Raw genomic sequence first — 18,999 nt, 5'->3', positions numbered from 1 at the left:
CACTACACCACAGTACTCGTGTTATACCTACAGTTTTTATTTTATAGTTTAGAGCCTTCTGAAATCGCCAAATATATTTTTATTATTAACATTTCTTAAGAGATCTGTATTTATATACCATCCTGTATTTATATAGGATGAATAATGAATAATAGGTCCATTCAAAAAATATTTAGTACACTTTTTAAATATTGTTTATATTCTGCTAAGGGTGTATTCAGCAGAATATGCCACCTATATCACATCTAAATATATATAACTCAAAGGTGGCTGACTGACATAGTGATCTATCAACTAACAATATAAGTATCATTGTTTGTATAGGTCTGGGTATTTTCTATGTATAATATGTATATATTTACGAAAAATAAAAATTATCTATGTATTTGTATCAGTTATCTAGTACCCATAACACAAGCTTTAGCTAGCTTAACTTGGGTCTAGATGGCGCTGTGTGAATTGTCTTGAGATTATTATTATTATCAACGCACAGCCCAAACCACTGGACGGATCGGGCTGAAATTTGGCAGGTAGATGTTATGACGTAGGCATCCGCTAAGAAAGGATTTTGATAAATTCCACGCCTAAGGGGATGAAATAGAGGATGAAAGTTTGTATAAATCTTCTAAGATTTTCGACTGATTGAACTGAAATTAAAGATTGGAGCTACTATGATGAAAACGTTCGTTTAAATAGGATTTTGATAAATTCAACCCCCATGGGGGATAAAATAAAGTATGGTGCAGGATGTAAATGTATTAGTTTGAACCTATCAGTACCTAATGGAACGACTAAACTAAGACGAACAAAATAATTTTTAGTTCTTTAGGCTACTTTTATTTTAGAAAAATAAAGTTTTACTTCCACGCGAACGTCGCGGGAACAGCTAGTAATATATAAGCTATGTTTCTAAATTTTGGACCAACTTTATCTATATTAATAATTTTAGCTAATCCTTCACTGAAAAGATTATTGGAAACTAGCTTACCAACTTCGTCTACGTCACACTTACTGGATATTTTTTGTCATTATATTTCACCCAATTTAGATATGTTTCTAACTTTATATGTGAATCTGATGTATGAAATATAAATAAAATCGAATCCCAGTCAAATCGCAGTCATCAGTCTAAGTACTTCATTATTAATCAATCAAATAAAGTCATTAGTCAAATATAAACTCTAAATAAACATTTATGAACATTTTTAAATTTTAATGAAAAGTAGCACAGCAAAACTAAACAAAAATAAAACAACCAGAACAAAATAGAGCTTCTCTTGTAATTGAACAATAAAAATAATTGTTTTATTATGTAACTTGTTAGTTACATAATAAAACAATTATTTTAATGCCAATGAATACAATTAATATACTTTCATATGTATTTAATGAGAAGCGTTAATTTGTAATTAGATTCAAATTCAAATTCATAAATCATTTATTCATGTAGGACATTTTAGTCGCTTATGAACGTCAGTAAAATATTTTACATTATAATTTTAATTTTTCCCTACCGTCCAGTTCAGTATATGGATCCAATTGAGAAGAACTGGCAAGAAGAGGTAAAATTAGACACTTTAATTTTATTATTAGTACTTAGATCTTGAGCACCAAAGCTAAGTTGATATTTGGTTTAAATATAAAATTAACAACAATGACACTATATGTACCTAATGATAATACACTGACTCACTGATATACTTCCAGCAAAATTACTCTATATATTGTATTGGACTTATATTTAACTTCAACATGATTCATTAAGTTGTGGGCAGCCATTATCGGTTATCTACTTAGTACCTATTACTCAGGGGCGGATCGCGAATTTATAGGGCCCTAAGCTACATCTACTTAGGTGCTTACCTAATTATATTACTCAACTAAAAAAATACACCGATCAAAAACAAGGGACCAGAAATTCCCTGTTCATTTCGACGCGCACTTTCATGGTTTGATTGTTCTCAGGATTGCCAACCTTATGATAGGTTTTTTAATCGACCTCGACGACCTCAGTCTATCTGTCTGACGGTCTGTTTGTTCCGGCTAATCTCTGAAATGTCTGGACCGATTTTGACGGGACTTTTTTTGGCAGGTAGCTGATGTAATAAGGAGTAATTTAGGCTACTTTTATTTTATAAAAAAAATTTCTTATAGAAAAATAAAGTTAAATTCCACGCGGACGAAGTCGCGGGTACAGGTAGAATAGAATAGAATAGAATAGAATAGAAAATCATTTATTCAAATAAACTTAATTTAAGCACTTTTGAATAGTCATAACAATTTGTTTTTTATCTACCACTCGTTCGGAAAGCTGTCTCATCACAAGAAGAACGAGCAAGAAACTTGTGTGTTGCTCTTTTAAATAATCCTTGTAAGTTTACATTTACAAGTCGAAACGTGTGAATACAAACTACCAACAAGCACTAATTTTTTGGGTCAAATATAACTAACTAGACACTAGTAGACTAGTAAGTACCTAAAATAGGTTTATACAGATATAACTAAATCATTTTTATACATTTATAACTTCGGGATTACCTAAATGTTTGCAGATAGGTACGATAGGTGCAATCCGCGACTACGTGACGGTTCATGAATGAATAAGGCTGTATAATCAACAGTTTAATAATCCTAGCGGTTTCATATTGATGGATCATACACAAGTTTTTTATGTAGATTTTAATGCATTATGACTCACGGTTGTTTTTGTTTAAAATCTTTCATCACTTGTCAATCAACTAAAGAAACATTCTTCAATGAAATTATTGTTTCGGACTACTCTTATGCTGTCCGCTGGCCTTTACAGCTTCACCGGATGATAGGGAATGAGTGCTGATGGCACTCCAAACCCGGAGACCTTGTGGAGCGGCTGAAGGCCAACTCCCGCCTGACAGATACGACTAGTCTGAGGGCACGGCTATGGGGTCAAACCTCGGCTCGGGTTGTCGTAGTTTCGGTTCAGTTTGAATTAGATGGGCTCGATTGGACAATGTCTGGTCACAAATATCTATATATATAAAACTGAATTCTTATTTACCTTGGTGACGACGTCACGTGTGAAAGGCTCAACGGATTTCCCTTATACTTTATGGTTTGTTTTTGTCAGAAGGTTTATATAAAAGAAAAATTAAGAAAATTGCGCGAAATATTAATTGCAAGTTCTATTCTTAAACGATTAGATAATTCGATAATTCGATAGATTTAGATAATTCGATATTCATAAACGAGAAGATGAGACAAGATATGTCGGGTCAGATAGTATAAAACAAAAGCGTACCAAAATTAAAACTGTAAAAATATATTAGTTATACCAATTATATTATCTGTGGTTATACTATCCGATAACCAATTATCCGTGCTATTTTTTTTTTAATTTCTGTTTGATGTTATTAATAATGTTAATAATAATGTGATTATGACAATAGTTGACAATTTACATATATGAATCTATATGTGGAACAATAATTAGGTTATAGAACATAGTATTATAAAAAAACTGTAACATAGTAAAATGTTTAGCTTCAAATCATATTGTTAAATAGAGTATTTGACTACAACTTCAGCATAGATGACGAACATAAATAAGTAAATATAGTGCATAATAAAAGTAGGATAACTTTATAAAAAATTGTTATTATCCTTATCAAATAAAAAAAAGTAAATATTACTCACCGTAGGCCGGCGGCCGCTGTAGGGCGTCGTAGGGCGCGCACCACGACCCCATCACCATGTTCTGTCCGTACAGGCCGCTCGCGACGGAGCCGACGCCGCCCACGCCGCCGCCACCTGCACCAACATATCACCATTACCATCATCATCATCATCATCATCATCAATATTATTATTATCATAAAAAATATCATTATCATCATCATAATCATTATCATCATCATCAATATTATTATTATCATATTTTTTAAACTTCGCCTATCGAGTGAAATTTTTTGCTAGGTCGTGTGTCTGTTTTTCATTTATTTCTACTTCCAAATAGATTGCTTTGTATGAACTGTTTTCCACTTTCAAGAGTGACATATGCTTGCGAAATTACATGGCATATGAACGCATATGTTAGCTCTCGGGAATGGCAACCCATGATGGATACCATGGTGTCGGATGATAACGTGATAGCAGTGATATTGATTAGAGATACCGGAGATCGTCGCTACATTATATCTTGTGAGCTGTTAGTTGTTTATGAACGTAAACATAAACCATTATACCAAAAAGCACGAAATAGTAGTTTTTTTACAAACTACTTCTTAATAGGTCGTTATTAAGAAGTAGTTTGTAAAAAAACTAACGGTAGACTAGTGGTTTAGCACACCGCTTCACATACGATGCTCGCGGGTTCAATTCCTCGCACGGCGCAAACAATTGTATTCATGAATATGATTGTTCATATCGGTCTGGATAATAATAATGATCGCAGGACAATTCACACAGCGCCGTCTAGACCCAAGTTAAGCTAGCTAAAGCTTGTGCTATGGCTACTAGATAACTAATAAATACATAGATATTTTTTTTTGTAAATACATACATACTATACATAGAAAACACCTAGACCGATACAACCAATCATACTCGTGAATACAAATGTTTGTGCCGTGCGAGGAATCGAACCCGCGACCATCGGACGTAAAGCGGTGTGCTAGACCGCTAGACCACCAAGGTCGTAATCTGTTCACAATCATACAATTATTAATTACAATTTGTTTCAAATTAAAAATGTTACAGCTAGTTACGTAATCACTGATAACGGTTGATAACACTAATCAGGTCACGTGACCGATGAACTTGTGTACATAATTGGTAATGATATGATATAATATATATAGTAGGTATGTAAATGTAGTTAACTAATATCATACATTGTTAATATTGTTGATTTGGAAACATTTTTTTTTACTTTAATGCTGTTGGCCGCAGCTGGCCTTTACAGCTTCACCGGACGATAGGGGGCGAGTGCAGATGGCACTTCAAACCAAGGAAGGACTTATGGAGCGGCTGAAGGCCAACTCCTGCCTGACGGATACGACGCAAGTCTGAGGGCACCGCTAGGGTTTCGGCGTTCAAAATCTCGGCTCAGGCCGTCGTAATATCGATCCCCGTTTGAATTGGACGGGGGATCGATCGGAGGGGGTTAGAAACACCAACTAATCATATCTATATATATATATAACTCCATAACTCCAAAGCACTGAACGGATCGGGCTGAAATTTGGCATGCAAGTAGATGTTATGATGTAGACATCCGTTAAGAAAGGATTTTGATTAATTCTACCCCCAAGGGTATAAAATAGGGGATGAACGTTTGTATGAAACTTTGTCAATTTTAAACCGATCGAGCTGAGATTTTGCATGCATAAAGCTACTATGACGTAGGCATCCCCTAAGAAAGGATTTTGATAAATTCCACCCCTAAGGGGATAAATTAATGCGAGCGTAGCCGCGGGCAAAAGCTAGTCTTATGTTCAAACAGTACAGTACTATCAATCTGTGTAATGTGATCAAATTAAGATAAATATATAATTAGAACAAGTAATCACCGGCTTTGGTTGTCTAGCGCTGTAGCACAGCGCTTTACTTCCGATGGTCGCAGGTTCGATTACTCGCACGGTACAGATATTTGTATTTATGAGTGTGATTGTTTGTATTGTCTGGGTGTTTTCTATGTCAGTTGTCTAGTACCCATAACACAAGCTCTGCTTATCTTGGGACTAGATGGCGTTATGTGAATTACCTAGCGATTTTATATTATTATTAATAAATAGAATGTTAAGGTTATAGAAGATTCATAAACAGACGTACGCTACACAAAATATTTAAATAAATATATATTAAAATGTATGGAAATGGAGACGATGGATGGACCAAAAATAGATGGATGGATTGTGTGAAAGATGAAATGAATAAAAGAAGAGTGTGCTCAGATATGACGGCCGATAGAGAGCAGTGGAAGAGAATGACATACTGCACCGACTCCAGACGTCCCGCGCAAATCGGGACGTCTGTCACGTCCCGATATTCAAGGATCTGCGCAGGACAGCAGTACATTATAAAACAACAACAGTATAAAACAAAGTCGCTGTCGCTATCTGTCCGTCCCTATGTATGCTTAAATATTTAAAACTACGCAACAAATTTTGAAGCGGTTTTTTAATAGATAGAGTGATTCAAGAGGAAGGTTTATATATATAATACATGTAGCGACTACTATAAAAATGCAAAATAATATTTTAAGTTAATATGATTTATGAACAAATAGCGGTTAAGTTAATTATTAATATAACTTGTAGAATATTAAAATAAGGATAACTTTTTAATCTTCTTTTTAATAACTTTTTAATTTTATTTTTTTTTAATTTTCTTTATAGTGCAATAAAGAACAATAAAAAAAATTTGACCGACTGAAGATCTCACAAACTATATCAATGAAGGTATAGGTCAAAAGTTGAGTTACCTTATCTTGTTATTACATTACTTGTTAATCTGTACATCTATACATATAAATAAAATTGTAGTGTCTGTTTGTAATATTGAAATAACCGTTTTTTACTACATGCATACGAATATAAATACGGTACATACAGTAAAATAACATTTTTACAATTTTTGTCTGTCTTACTGTCTGTCTATTTCTTCCGGCTAATCTCAGGAATGGCTGGACCAATTTTGACGTGACATCTTTTAATAGGTAGCTGATGTAATAAGGAGTAACTTAGATTACTTTTATTATAGAAAAATAAAGTAAAATTCCACGCGGACTAAGTCTAAAACAAAGTTCAAGAGTTCACCGTCTCGTTAACTAAATAAATAATCGCAACTAACCTGCTAATAACGCCATATTTTGCAACCAATTTGTCGATAACTTCAACGTATCCATATTTTGTGAGGATTGTATAGATTATAATCGTATTACGAGTCCAATAACACGACTCCACGGTCAGAGGTCACACCACCAACTGGTGTGGTATTGCGGATAACTGGGTGACGCCGGCTACTTTACTCCACTCTTATCATGCTGATTCATGAACCTTCAATAACAATACCTACATAATCATACACTATTTCGCTGGAGGTGAGCATGTAATAAACATTTTAGTTTCCCCGTATAAAAAAGTTAGTAGTTCATTGAACTAAAGAATTTAAATTACCAAAAAAAATTTTTTAAATTGGTTTAATTGGTATTATGTACCGTATTTATATAATAATCTCAGGACAATTCACACAGTGACACACACACACAAGGAAACAAACACATTCATCTAGACCCAAGTAAAGCTAGCTAATTTTTATAATAGATAATAGATAGATAGCTAAGATATTTTTTTTTTTTCGTAAATACATACATAATATACATAGAAAGGGGGGAGGGGATTGTTAGTAATGTAGATTGATAACCCCATTGCTAGCAATGTACCATGTCAGGTCGACCTCCACGCGGTTCCCCCTGGAAACCACCGTGTTAAATTCCTGGTGAATTTGTCACGATGGGCTAACTAACCTGACCTCATGCTCATCTTATCATCCTCCACTGGTGCCCCGCCAGCGTAAACCGTTAGCGCAGGCGGGTGCACCATTCCATTATCATCCACAAAAAAAAAATATACATAGAAAACACCCAGACCGACACAAACAATCATGCTCATGAATACAATTGTTTGTGCCGTGCGAGGAATCGAACCCGCGACTATCGAGGTCGTTTTTATGTAGTAAAAAATATATTCATATGCATGTAGTAAAAAACGGGTATTTCCATAATACAAACAGACAGTACAATTTTATTTATATGTATAGATGTCCTGCTAAGAGTCCTGCATTCAATAGTGGTTACATTGTTATATGTTCTGCTTATATTGCATCGCTTCATTCACTTACTTCCGTCATGAACAAAAATAATATTTTTATTTTTATTTTGTATACAATACAAAACAAGTAACAATGTATTATATACCACTATTGAATGAACACATATTACATCAAAAGTATTGTTAGTGCCTATAGCTCTTTGTTAGGGAAAATACTATATGTGGAAGCGACTGTCTCGTATCTGTATGCTATATTTTTGCAGGCCTTCCATTCCCAGCAGGTTTCACTCAGTTTAAATTTATATTATTTTAGAAATGGCCGCCGTACGGTAAGTTCTGTCCTTGGTAATGGGGGGGGGGGGGGATCAGAAACTAATGGACTCTAATTGAATAACCTGTGCTTGCGATGGTACAGGGTAGATTTTGAACACTCTTGTATAAATTATGTTTTCATTACAATAAATAAAATTATTAAAAAAAAAAACGTCTGTTTTGTTAAAATATCTATGTACTTGTATCGGTTATCTACTACCCGGAACACAAGTTTTAGCTAACTTAACTTGGGACTAGATGGAGCTGTGTGAATTGTGCTGAGATTTAAAAAAAATACTTTTTATTTTTTTAACCTTAAGATTATACAATCAGCATATTTTCCTCCTATCCAATTATGGTTATTATTTCCTATTATTATGCAGTGTAAACTGGAGTGCTTCCTAAGATCGGAACTTAGTCACTATAACATACCAGTGCGTCAGTGGGTTACATTCAAGGCAATGGTCAGTTGAATACACACTACTACTAGTGGAAATACCGGTGAACTTGAGGGAAAAATATCAATGAATTGTGTAGATGTAAATCCAAAGTAGATGTACTGAGGAAGTAAATATGGATTAACAGTTGATACTGCAACGAGTAGGAAATCTAAAATGAAAGTATGCCAACATTTGTAGTGCTTCTGAAAACAGTAGTGTACTCTATTCTATTTCTGAAGCGTATTCGTACACTTACTGCTACGAGAAGGAAATCTAAAACGAAAGTATGCCAACACCTGTAGTGCTTCTGAAAACAGTAGTGTACTCTATTATATTTCTGAAGGGTGTTCGTACACTTACTGCTACGAGAAGTAAATCTAAAATGAAAATATGCCAACACTTGTAGTGCTTCTAAAAACAGTAGAGTACTCATTCTGCTTCTGAAGCGTATTTGTACACTTTTTGCAGATTGTACTTTTATGAAGGTGGGCAGCATGTTGGTGGGGTCCTGGGGCACAAATGCCTGGAAAATCGCGTTGGGTCACGACTCGACTCGTTAAGGGTGATGATGATTTTTGGTAAATTTAAATATATTGTAATTTTTATTAGACAAACGTGACAGGTATAAGTTATAGCATGTATTTTTTATAATTATATAAACTCGTGGGAGGGCTTCGATATTCGCAACACAGTTTTATACTTCTGTGAAAGTCATCGTTTCTGCAATGGTACACATGTTTTCTGTTTGAAATAAATATATATATGACTACTGATATAAATATTTACATTTTTGTGAATACATATATGTATAACACCCAGACCGTACCGTACAATCTAGATAGACATAACCTCAAAATATATATATATATATATATATATATATATATATATATATATATATATATATATATATATATATAAATAGGGACAATAACGGGCCATTGTTCCTTAAACAAACACTTATACAAAATTGATGCTACAAACAGTCCCCTTTGTCGGGTCTGCTTTGAAGCTGAAGAAACGGCGGCTCACGTAATCCTGGAGTGCACGGCAGTGGCCCAACAACGAAAACAAATCCTCGGAACGGTGAGGTCGCTCCGTGAAGCCTGCGAAGACACCAGGAGTCTTCTGCGCTTTTGGGAGGAGCTTGGCTGGCTACTTTAGTAGTCTGGCTCTGCACGCACAACGGCCCGAATGAGAGGCTAATTGCGGAGACTGGAGTCCAACATACATTTACATTTACATTTACAACACCCAGACCGATACAAGCAACCCATGAATACAAATTACTATCGTGCGTGGATTCGAACCCGCGACTATCATAAAGTAAGTGCTAAACCGCTAGACCACCGAGGTATACATAAATTTGTACGAACCATAACTATCGTGGTGGGCAGCATGGTGGTGGTGCCACACGTTCTGGTGGGGCGCGAAGTGGGCGGCATACTGCTGCAGCCGGCCCCCTCCCGACACGTACCCCAGCCCGTACCCCTCCGCGCAGTCGCCGTTACCACCGTACCCCCCACTGGTGGCGCCGCCGCTGCCTCCGAACATCTTGTGGTCACCAAACGGTCACCACTTCAGCATGCTCGAGTCACAGTTATTTCTGAAAAGAAGCATATTCAATCTATAAATACAATATACATAAATTATGTGATTTTTATATACATGTCGTATCTACATGAAGTGGCATGAGAATTGTCGATTAAAAATTTCAAAATTCAAAATATCTTTATTCATGTAGGTCTATTACAGACTCTTATGATATGTCAAATCTACCGGTCAGTCCGGAATGATTTCGAGGTGAGAAGAACTGACAAGAAACTCAGCTCGTATTCATCTATACATATAAATAAAATTGGAGTTTATAATATTAAAATAACCGTTTTTTGCTACATGCATATGAATATATATGTACGGTACATACACCAAAATATTATTTTTTACAGTTTCTGTCTGTTTGTCTGTCTGTTTTGTTCCCGGCAAATCTGTGAAATAGCTGGACCGATTGACTGGACTTTCATTGGCAGGTAGCCGATTTAATAAGGAGTAACTTAGGCTACTTTTATTTTAGAGAACTAAAATTCCACGCGGACGAATCCGCGTGTAACTGGTCATCCATGAATAAGTAACTTAGTATAATCACTGGCATGTCGTGTTACAAAGTGAGCAGGTTCATGCCGGAACAACGAGCTGCATGGCCACAGAATTATCTAATAGATGATACACATAGCTCGGTGACCTTTGACACGACTATATTTGCATGATAATCATTTTCTTCTGATATCAACATTTCGCTGTATGGATGTAATGCGTAGGAATGAGGATAATATTTTAAGAAAGGTGTTACATATGAATGTGGATGGTTATAAGGGTAGAGGAAGGCCGAAAAAGAGATGGATGGACTGTGTGAAAGATGATATGGTGAGAAAGGAAGTAAATAACGCGATGACTGCGAACAGAGATGAATGGAAGAGAAAAAGATATTACGACGACCACAAATAAATGGGATAAGGAAGAAGCAGATGATGATGATGAACATTTCGCTGTATACTACAATGAACGACTACACTTCTCCATTCATCATCGTGAATGATTCAGAAATCATCGTGGTTTTGTTCCGTCTAAAAAAAATTATGACTATTCAAAAGTGCTTAAATTAAGTTTATTTGAATAAATGATTTTCTATTGTACTCTATTGAAATTGTCACAATTTTGACGGCCTCAATGGTATAGCAGTTTGGTACACCGCTTAATTCCAATAGTCGCGGATTCGATTCCTCGCATGGTAAATGTTGTACATGTTTACAATCTATACATATAAATAAAATTGGAGTGTGTAATATTGAAATAATCGTTTTTTACTACATGCATATGAATATAAATATGGTACATACACCAAAATTCTAATCTCTTATCTTAATCAATTCTTATCTTAATCAATTCTAATCTTAATCAAAATTGTCTGTCTGTCTGACGGTCCGTTTGTTCCGGCTAATCTCTGAAATGGCTGGACCGATTTTGATGGGACTTTTTTTGGCAGGTAGCTGATGTAATAAGGAGTAAGTTAGGCTATTTTTATTTTAGAAAATATCCTTTATTTTAGAAAAATAACGGTAAATTCCACAGTTATGTACTATGTCATAAAGTGCAGTTACTTTATGACCTAGTATACAATTTTTTGTCACATCCATGATATGGTCAGACCAAATGTTGACTACAGATCGTATGATGTTACAAGCAACTAAACACGCGACTGATGATATGGGAAAATATTATAAGGAAATATTGTAGCTTAGTTATGTTATTAACCGCTAGCGAGTTATTTACCTGCAGGCAGATAAAACAAAATGCGGTAAACAATGCTAGCCGTATTGCCTTCAAAATGTGTAATCGATCAAGAAAGTACGGTATAATTGAAATAGAAATAGAAATAATCTTTATTCAAATAAACTTAATATAAGCACTTTTGAATAGTCAAGTTTTTTTATTCTACCGCTCATTCGGAATGCAGACTCATCACAAGAAGAATGAGCAAGAAACTTGTGTGTTGCTCTTTTAAATAAATATTGATTTACTTATATTTAATTAACAACAAGGATTAGGCATGCGACAATCAACATAGAAACCGCTACGCACTTTATCTCTGTTCAATCAGATAACATTGTCAGCGCTATGAATTTTAAGTTACATATTTAGTTAATTATTTCGTAACTAGCTGACCCGTGCAGCTTCGTCTGCATTACACCTGATATTTATCATTATATTTCACTCAATATACATAATATCTTTTTAAATTGTACCCCGTCTGTTATTCTGACGTATAAGCTATATTGACAGCCTCGGTGGTCTAGTGGTTCACACCGCTTTACTATCCGATGGTCGCGGGTTCGATTCCTCGCACGGCTCAAACATTTGTATTCATGAGTATAGAATAGAATAGAAAATCATTTATTCAAATAAACTTACATTGAAGCACTTTTGAATAGTTATTACATTTTTTTAATCTACCGCTCGTTCGAAAATCTGTCTCATCACAAGAACGAGCAAGAAACTTGCGTGTTGCTCTTTTAAATAATTTTATTGTTACATTACATTTTTAAGTTTAAGTGCGTGAATACAAACTACCAATTAGCATTAATTCAATTAAATACTCAAATAGAAAAAATATTGAATATATAACCAACTGGTTAAACAATTAGTAAGAGGAAATCATAGTGATTAGAGCAGACCAGTCCCTAGAAGCAGCTCCCGTTCACGAGTATGACGGATGAGCCAGCCATCACTGCGCGCGACCATATTTTAGGGAGCCCAATGACCCGGCCCACCACGCCGCCACAAGTCTGGACATTTTAGTGAGCATGACTACACAAAGGTGTGGTGTTGGAGGAGGATGGAAAGAATTAGCTGGAAGGATAAAGTAAGAAACGAAGAAGTACTACACAGGGTAAAAGAAAAAAGACAAATATTGAACACCATAGAAAATAGACGAGGAAAAATGTTAGGGCACTTGATACGGCACGATGATTTCATGAAAATTATTATTGAGGGGAAAATAGAAGGAAAGAGGGGGAGGGGAAGACCAAGGAATAGCTACATCAAACAAATTGAGGACAAAATGGGAGTCGTGTCGTATCAAGAATTAAAGAGCATGATGGAAGATCGCGGAAAGTGGCAAGAGCTCCACCGACAAGAGCGTAGCTCTTAAATTATGAATGAATGAATGACTACACAAAACACCAGACCACGTCAAAGCTACTTACAATTGCCATCTGATAGTTATAGTATTCACATTTTGCATAAGAATGCGCATACCGTTAGCTCAGGCGTCAGAACCCTTCCATTATCAACCCCCAAAAAAAAAGGGTCAATAGTCCACATTACTAACAATCCCCTCCCCCCCCTCCCACACCCTAACCCCCCCCCCCCCCCTCGCCACTCCCGATTTTTAATTCCCCAAGCATTCGGACATAATTACGTCCTGTATTATCTTATTAAACATTAATTAACAAAGCGTGGAGCTCATTAATGAGGGAATGCGATAAGAAATCTATTAACAATCTGGAAGCCTCTCCAAAACAGATATCGAACCGATTGAAGCAGTATATTAATACATATAATCGTAATATTATACCTACATAATTAACAGCCGACCTTTTAAGTTTAAATTAGACTATTCGCATAAAATCTCTTTTAGGTTTCATTAAAAAATGCTCATTTTTTTTTGTGTGCTCACTAAGTAAGTCTGCCACTGGATTACTGGTACATCACCACTTCATTTCTCTACAGTACTGCGTAAATGAATTATCATAATTATAAATATTTACTTAATTACGGGGGAAAAGTTGATAATTAGTAATGTGGACTGATGATCTTATTGCTAGCAATGTTGCAAACCAGGTTGGTTGGTCAGGTTGACATCCAGCGGTTTCCCTGGAAACCATCGTGATAAATTCATTGTGAATTTGTCACGATGGGCTAACTGGCCTGACCTCATGCTCATCTTATCATCCTCTACTGGTGCCCCGCCAGCGTATACCGTTAGCGCAGGCGGGTGCACGTTATCATACGTAAAAAAAAACTCGCAGTCTGGTGGACGGTCACGATTATTACGAAGCTGTTTGGATAAGTTTGTTCATGTTTTATCTCTTCATTATATTATTTCCAACAATAATACTTTGCTACGTGTAGATATATTCTTTGCTTAATCGTAATTCTTTGAATGTACTATTTATTCATCGATACATATAAATAAAATTGGAGTGTCTGCTTGTAATATTGAAATAACCGTTTTTTACTACATGCATATAAATATAAATACGGTACGTAACACCAAAATAACATTTTTTACCATTTTTGTCTGTCCGTCTATTTGTTCCGGCTAATCTATGAAATGGCTGGACCTATTTGGACGGGGCTTTATTTGGCAGGTAGTTGATGTAATAATGAGTAACTTAGGGGTAACTTACTTTTATTTTAAATAAATGAAGTTAAATTCCACGCGAACGAAGTCGCGAGTACAGCTAGTCTGTAATATACATCGTCTCAACCGACAACATGGTATTATTACCCCGCAACAGTGGAGATACAGTTTTTAAACAGACTTATAAAGTTAAAGTTAAAATTTACACCAAATTTTTCAATTATATATTATTACAATTAAAATGCAATAGTTTTGTAAATCGCGAGCGATTATGATGCACTTATCACACGTGATTACACTACAGATGATAGCACACGTACTCCTAGACATTGTTGCGATACCTTATATACTCAGCAGGCAGGTAAAAGTGTATTCTACACCATTGTAATAACGTTCAATTTAGGAAGTATCTTATATACTGAGGTGGCAGATAAAATTATATTCTACAGCGTTGTAACAAAGTTCAATTTAGTTAGTGTCAAGTAATAGCTGCAGTGACATACTTACCTAATACTAGAATCATACAATCCTTATCGACGTCCTATAATTGTGTCGGCGAGTATGGTGACACTAGTTAATATTACTATATGTTTATTATATTCGAAGAAAATTATTTCAACTTTTTTTATTAGAATATATATTCTACATACATACAAAAATACACTCACACTGAAATAGAAATAATCTATAACAATAATAATAATCTCAGGACAATTCACACAGCGCCATCTAGACCCAAGTTAGGCCAACTAAAGCTTGTGTTATGGGTACTAGATAACTGATAGTAACATATCGACTGAGTGTTTTCTATATGTATATATTCGTAAATACATATAGAAAATAGCCAGACCGACACACAACAATCATACTCATGAATACAATTGTTTTCTCATTGTATCGTGCGAGGAATCGAACCCGCGACCATCGGACGTAAAGCGGTGTACTAAACCGCTAGACCACCGAGGCCGGCCGATATAAATATATCTGTACATATAAATAAAATGAAAGCGTCTGTTTGTAATATTGAAATTTGAAACTTAACTGATATGATAAGTACGGTACATACACCAAAATAACATTATTTACAATTTTTGTCTATCTGTCTGTCTATCTGTTCCGGCTAATCTCTGAAATGGCTGGACCGATTTTGACGGGACTTTTATTGGCCGGTAGCTGATGTAATAAGAAGTAACTTAGGCTACTTTTATTTTAGAAAAAATAAAGTTAAATTCCACGCGGACGAAGTCGCTGGAAGCTAGTACATTTATATATATATATATATATATTTACAGAGTGTATGTCAGTAAATATATCGATTATTAAACAAACAATGTTGTAATCTGGAATTAGCCATATAAACGGGGACAGCCTCAGTTAACAAGGAATCATACGAGGATAATATACAGTTACGCATCAATTACCATGAAATATTCCCTAACGGTTAATAAATAGAATTAACTCACTGTTTTGTTATTATTTGGACGTGTCTGTTTCAGTTTTCCTTAAAATTAACTATTGTAGCACGCGTCACACCTTATTTTAGGGCGTCGAGCGAAGTTCTCAACTATCGACCTTGTAGAATACACATAGAATTGATTTTAGTGTACTCTACGGTGTGGAAAGTAAAAACAAAAAGTTATAGACTATGGTGATGGTATCTTTATCAATCAAATCATTCTAGAATAATGTCCAAATATGAATCTCTAACATGGAAGCTTCTCTGCAGCATGAAATACTACAAACAGTTATATATAGAAAAGCTTATGTTTATTTAAATAAAAAATTTCGTAGATGTTACACTTATTTTTTTTTGTGCAAATATACAGCGATACATCTACGAAGCGCGGCTTCGCTCGCGTTAATCTATCCCCATGGGGGTGGAATTTATCAAAATACGTTAGGGGATGCCTACGTCATAGTAGCTTTATGCATGCAAAATCTCAGCTCGATCGGTTTAAAATTGACAAAGTTTCATACAAACTTTCATCCCTTATTTTATCCCCTTGGGGGTAGAATTAATCAAAATCCTTTCTTAGGGGATTCCTACGTCATAACATCTAACTGCATGCCAAATTTCAGCCCAATCCGTCCAGTGGTTTGGGCTGTGCGTTGATAGATCACTATGTCAGTCACCTTTGAGTTACATATATTTAGATACGAGTATATACCTATATATAATTATCCTATTATAACATTATTGTAGACAGTTTGCAGTACGCAGTCGCACAGACTTTCCTGCCACGCAGATTCTTTGCTCGATATGAGTATCTTCTCAGACTCCTAAGAGTCTCTTGATCTCTATACATATAAATAAAAGTGGAGTGTCTGCTTTTTACAATTGTTGTCTGCCTGTCTACCTGTTTGGCTGGACCGAATTTGACGGGACTTTTTTGGCAGGTAGCTTATGTAATATGGAGTAACTTAGGCTACTTTTGTTTTAGAAAAATTCTCTAATTAACTTGTTAAATTCCACGCGGACGTAGTCTCGGGAACAGCTAGTATTAAATAGAAAAAGACAATGTTTAATTTATGAATTATTAATTGCAATTGCAATGAAAACAGGTAAAACATTATCACAATTTACTATAGACCTATCCGTATGTTATTACAATAATACTTTAATGAAAAATAATAGTTGCTGACCATTTTTAGTCTAGTTGCTTCATAAATTTGCATGAAAAAAAACCTATATTGAGATAAAAATGGAGCACGTATTCTGAATTACCTATTCCTATGTAAAGTAGTGTATAAAACGAAAAGACAATATCTTCACCACTTTACGAGTAGATGCTTTTTTTTATGTTTTATAATTCTATACACCTACAGAACTACGATCCTATACGAAGCAACGATATGTAGGGTTGATTTCCTTCAATACCTTCTCTCTTATTATAATGTTTGAAGATTCTACCACATGCTTTGAAGGATATCAGGTCAGGTTTATAAGAAGTTTTAAAGTAGAAAATATAATATACATTGTAAATAAACTGGCTTTTAAAAAATCAATTGAGTTTCTTGCCAGTTCTTCTCAATTGGATCTGTACACCGAACTGACTGTAGGGAAAAAAATTAAAATAATAATAATAATCCCAGGACAATTCACACAGCGCCATCTAGATCCAAGTTAAGTTAAGGTTTGATTCCTCGCACGGCACAAACATTTGTATTCATGAATATGATTGTTTGTATCGGTCTGGGTGTTTTCTATGTATAATATGTATGTATTTACGAAAAAAATCTATGTATTTGCATCAGTTATCTAGTGCCCATAATATAAGCTTAATTGGGTCTAGATGACGCTGTGTGAATTGTCCAGAGTAATTTATTATTATTGTTCCTGTCAGTTCTTCTCATCTCGAAATCATTCCGAACTGACAGTAGATTTAACATATCATTAGAGTCTGTAATAGACCTACATGAATAAAGATATTTTGAATTTTTAATTTGAATTATTTTTTTATTTAGAAACAATATGAAACATTTCCCCTTTAGATATATCAGCTGCAAGCCCTACTCGTAGATTTTATTCTAATTGGTCGCACCTAGAACATCGGCCGATCATATTTTTGCTGTTTATGCAAGTCTTGTTGTGCTCAACGTTATCACATCTCGACAATTTTCCTACTCACAAAATTGTATACTATGTGTATATACAGTACATTCAGGCTCACATTTATATTGCTACAACTACAAAATTAAAGAATAGACTAGGTACATATTGCTGTCCAACCAAAGGCCCGAGCGGGGCGCCCGGCGTATACCCCGTCGCGCCTTGGGGTGTTCATCCTAGCTCAGGGCGGGGAAGCGAAAGAATGTTGTTCCCGCGACCTCGCCCGTCACGGGCTGAGAGGTATACCATCAGGTTTTTAGCCGGCAGGAGTCCGGCAGTACCCATTCGCCCCTATAGCGACTGGGTCTCCATGACGGATTTTCCTGGATCGAAATAATATCATATTTTATTTGTAGACGATGATTGCCAGTTTTCATCAGGTGGACAGTCAGCATATTTGGAATTACATTCACATAAGTAATGAGATAAATACGCGTTCTTAAGGGTATCGTAGAAACTACTGCTCAAAACTTTATCAAAGTTATAAGCAACCAAATGACAAGCAACAGTTTTTTTTTATAATAAAAAGAAGAGTAAATCACTCAAAAATAAGTCCAATTGAGAATATACTCCTTTTTTTGAAGTCGTTTGAACATACTATCCATCAAATAGCAACTTCGTTAAAATAGATTTTTGCGGCAAAAAAAGTGACACCTCTTCAGATTTTTTGTGGCATTAAAACTACATTATAGCGTCGTTATGTATAAGCACATGTGATTGTGAGTAGTGCGGTGGGTAGCCCTGCTCGGGGCCTCGATAGGGGCAGACATCCAGCGGCAGGGTTGCCAGCTATGATATACTACCTAGCTTGTGAGGACTGGTCTGTTCTTGTTACGAACTCTGATTACATTTTTCCCTTTTGCAATAGCATATGGATCTGTATTATTGTACATGTATTTGAAAAGA

General features: G+C 35.3%; 1 protein-coding gene across 3 annotated transcripts in view; it reads right to left on the bottom strand.

Annotated features, from left to right (window-relative positions):
• The window catches only part of LOC131849803 (GATA-binding factor A-like), a 99,870-nt gene that overhangs the window by 9,397 nt on the left and 71,474 nt on the right, over positions 1-18,999 (bottom strand). For 2 of the 3 annotated variants that reach the window (XM_059199926.1, XM_059199933.1), the window contains exons 3-4: positions 9,937-10,166; positions 3,673-3,786 (exon numbers count right to left, since the gene is read on the bottom strand). In XM_059199926.1, the coding sequence (XP_059055909.1) occupies positions 3,673-3,786; positions 9,937-10,114 (292 nt within the window). In that variant the 5' untranslated portion in view covers positions 10,115-10,166. Of the gene's footprint in view, positions 1-3,672; positions 3,787-6,828; positions 6,949-9,936; positions 10,167-18,999 lie in introns of those variants that run through there. The other variant, XM_059199941.1, reaches the window with a different exon arrangement.

Source organism: Achroia grisella, unplaced genomic scaffold, assembly GCF_030625045.1.
Source record: "Achroia grisella isolate CSIRO2021 unplaced genomic scaffold, CSIRO_AGI_Agris_v1 utg1112, whole genome shotgun sequence".
NCBI lineage: Eukaryota > Metazoa > Arthropoda > Insecta > Lepidoptera > Pyralidae > Achroia > Achroia grisella.
The sequence above is the reverse complement of the archived record's forward strand: the minus strand, read 5'-3'. Positions and strand labels throughout refer to the sequence as shown.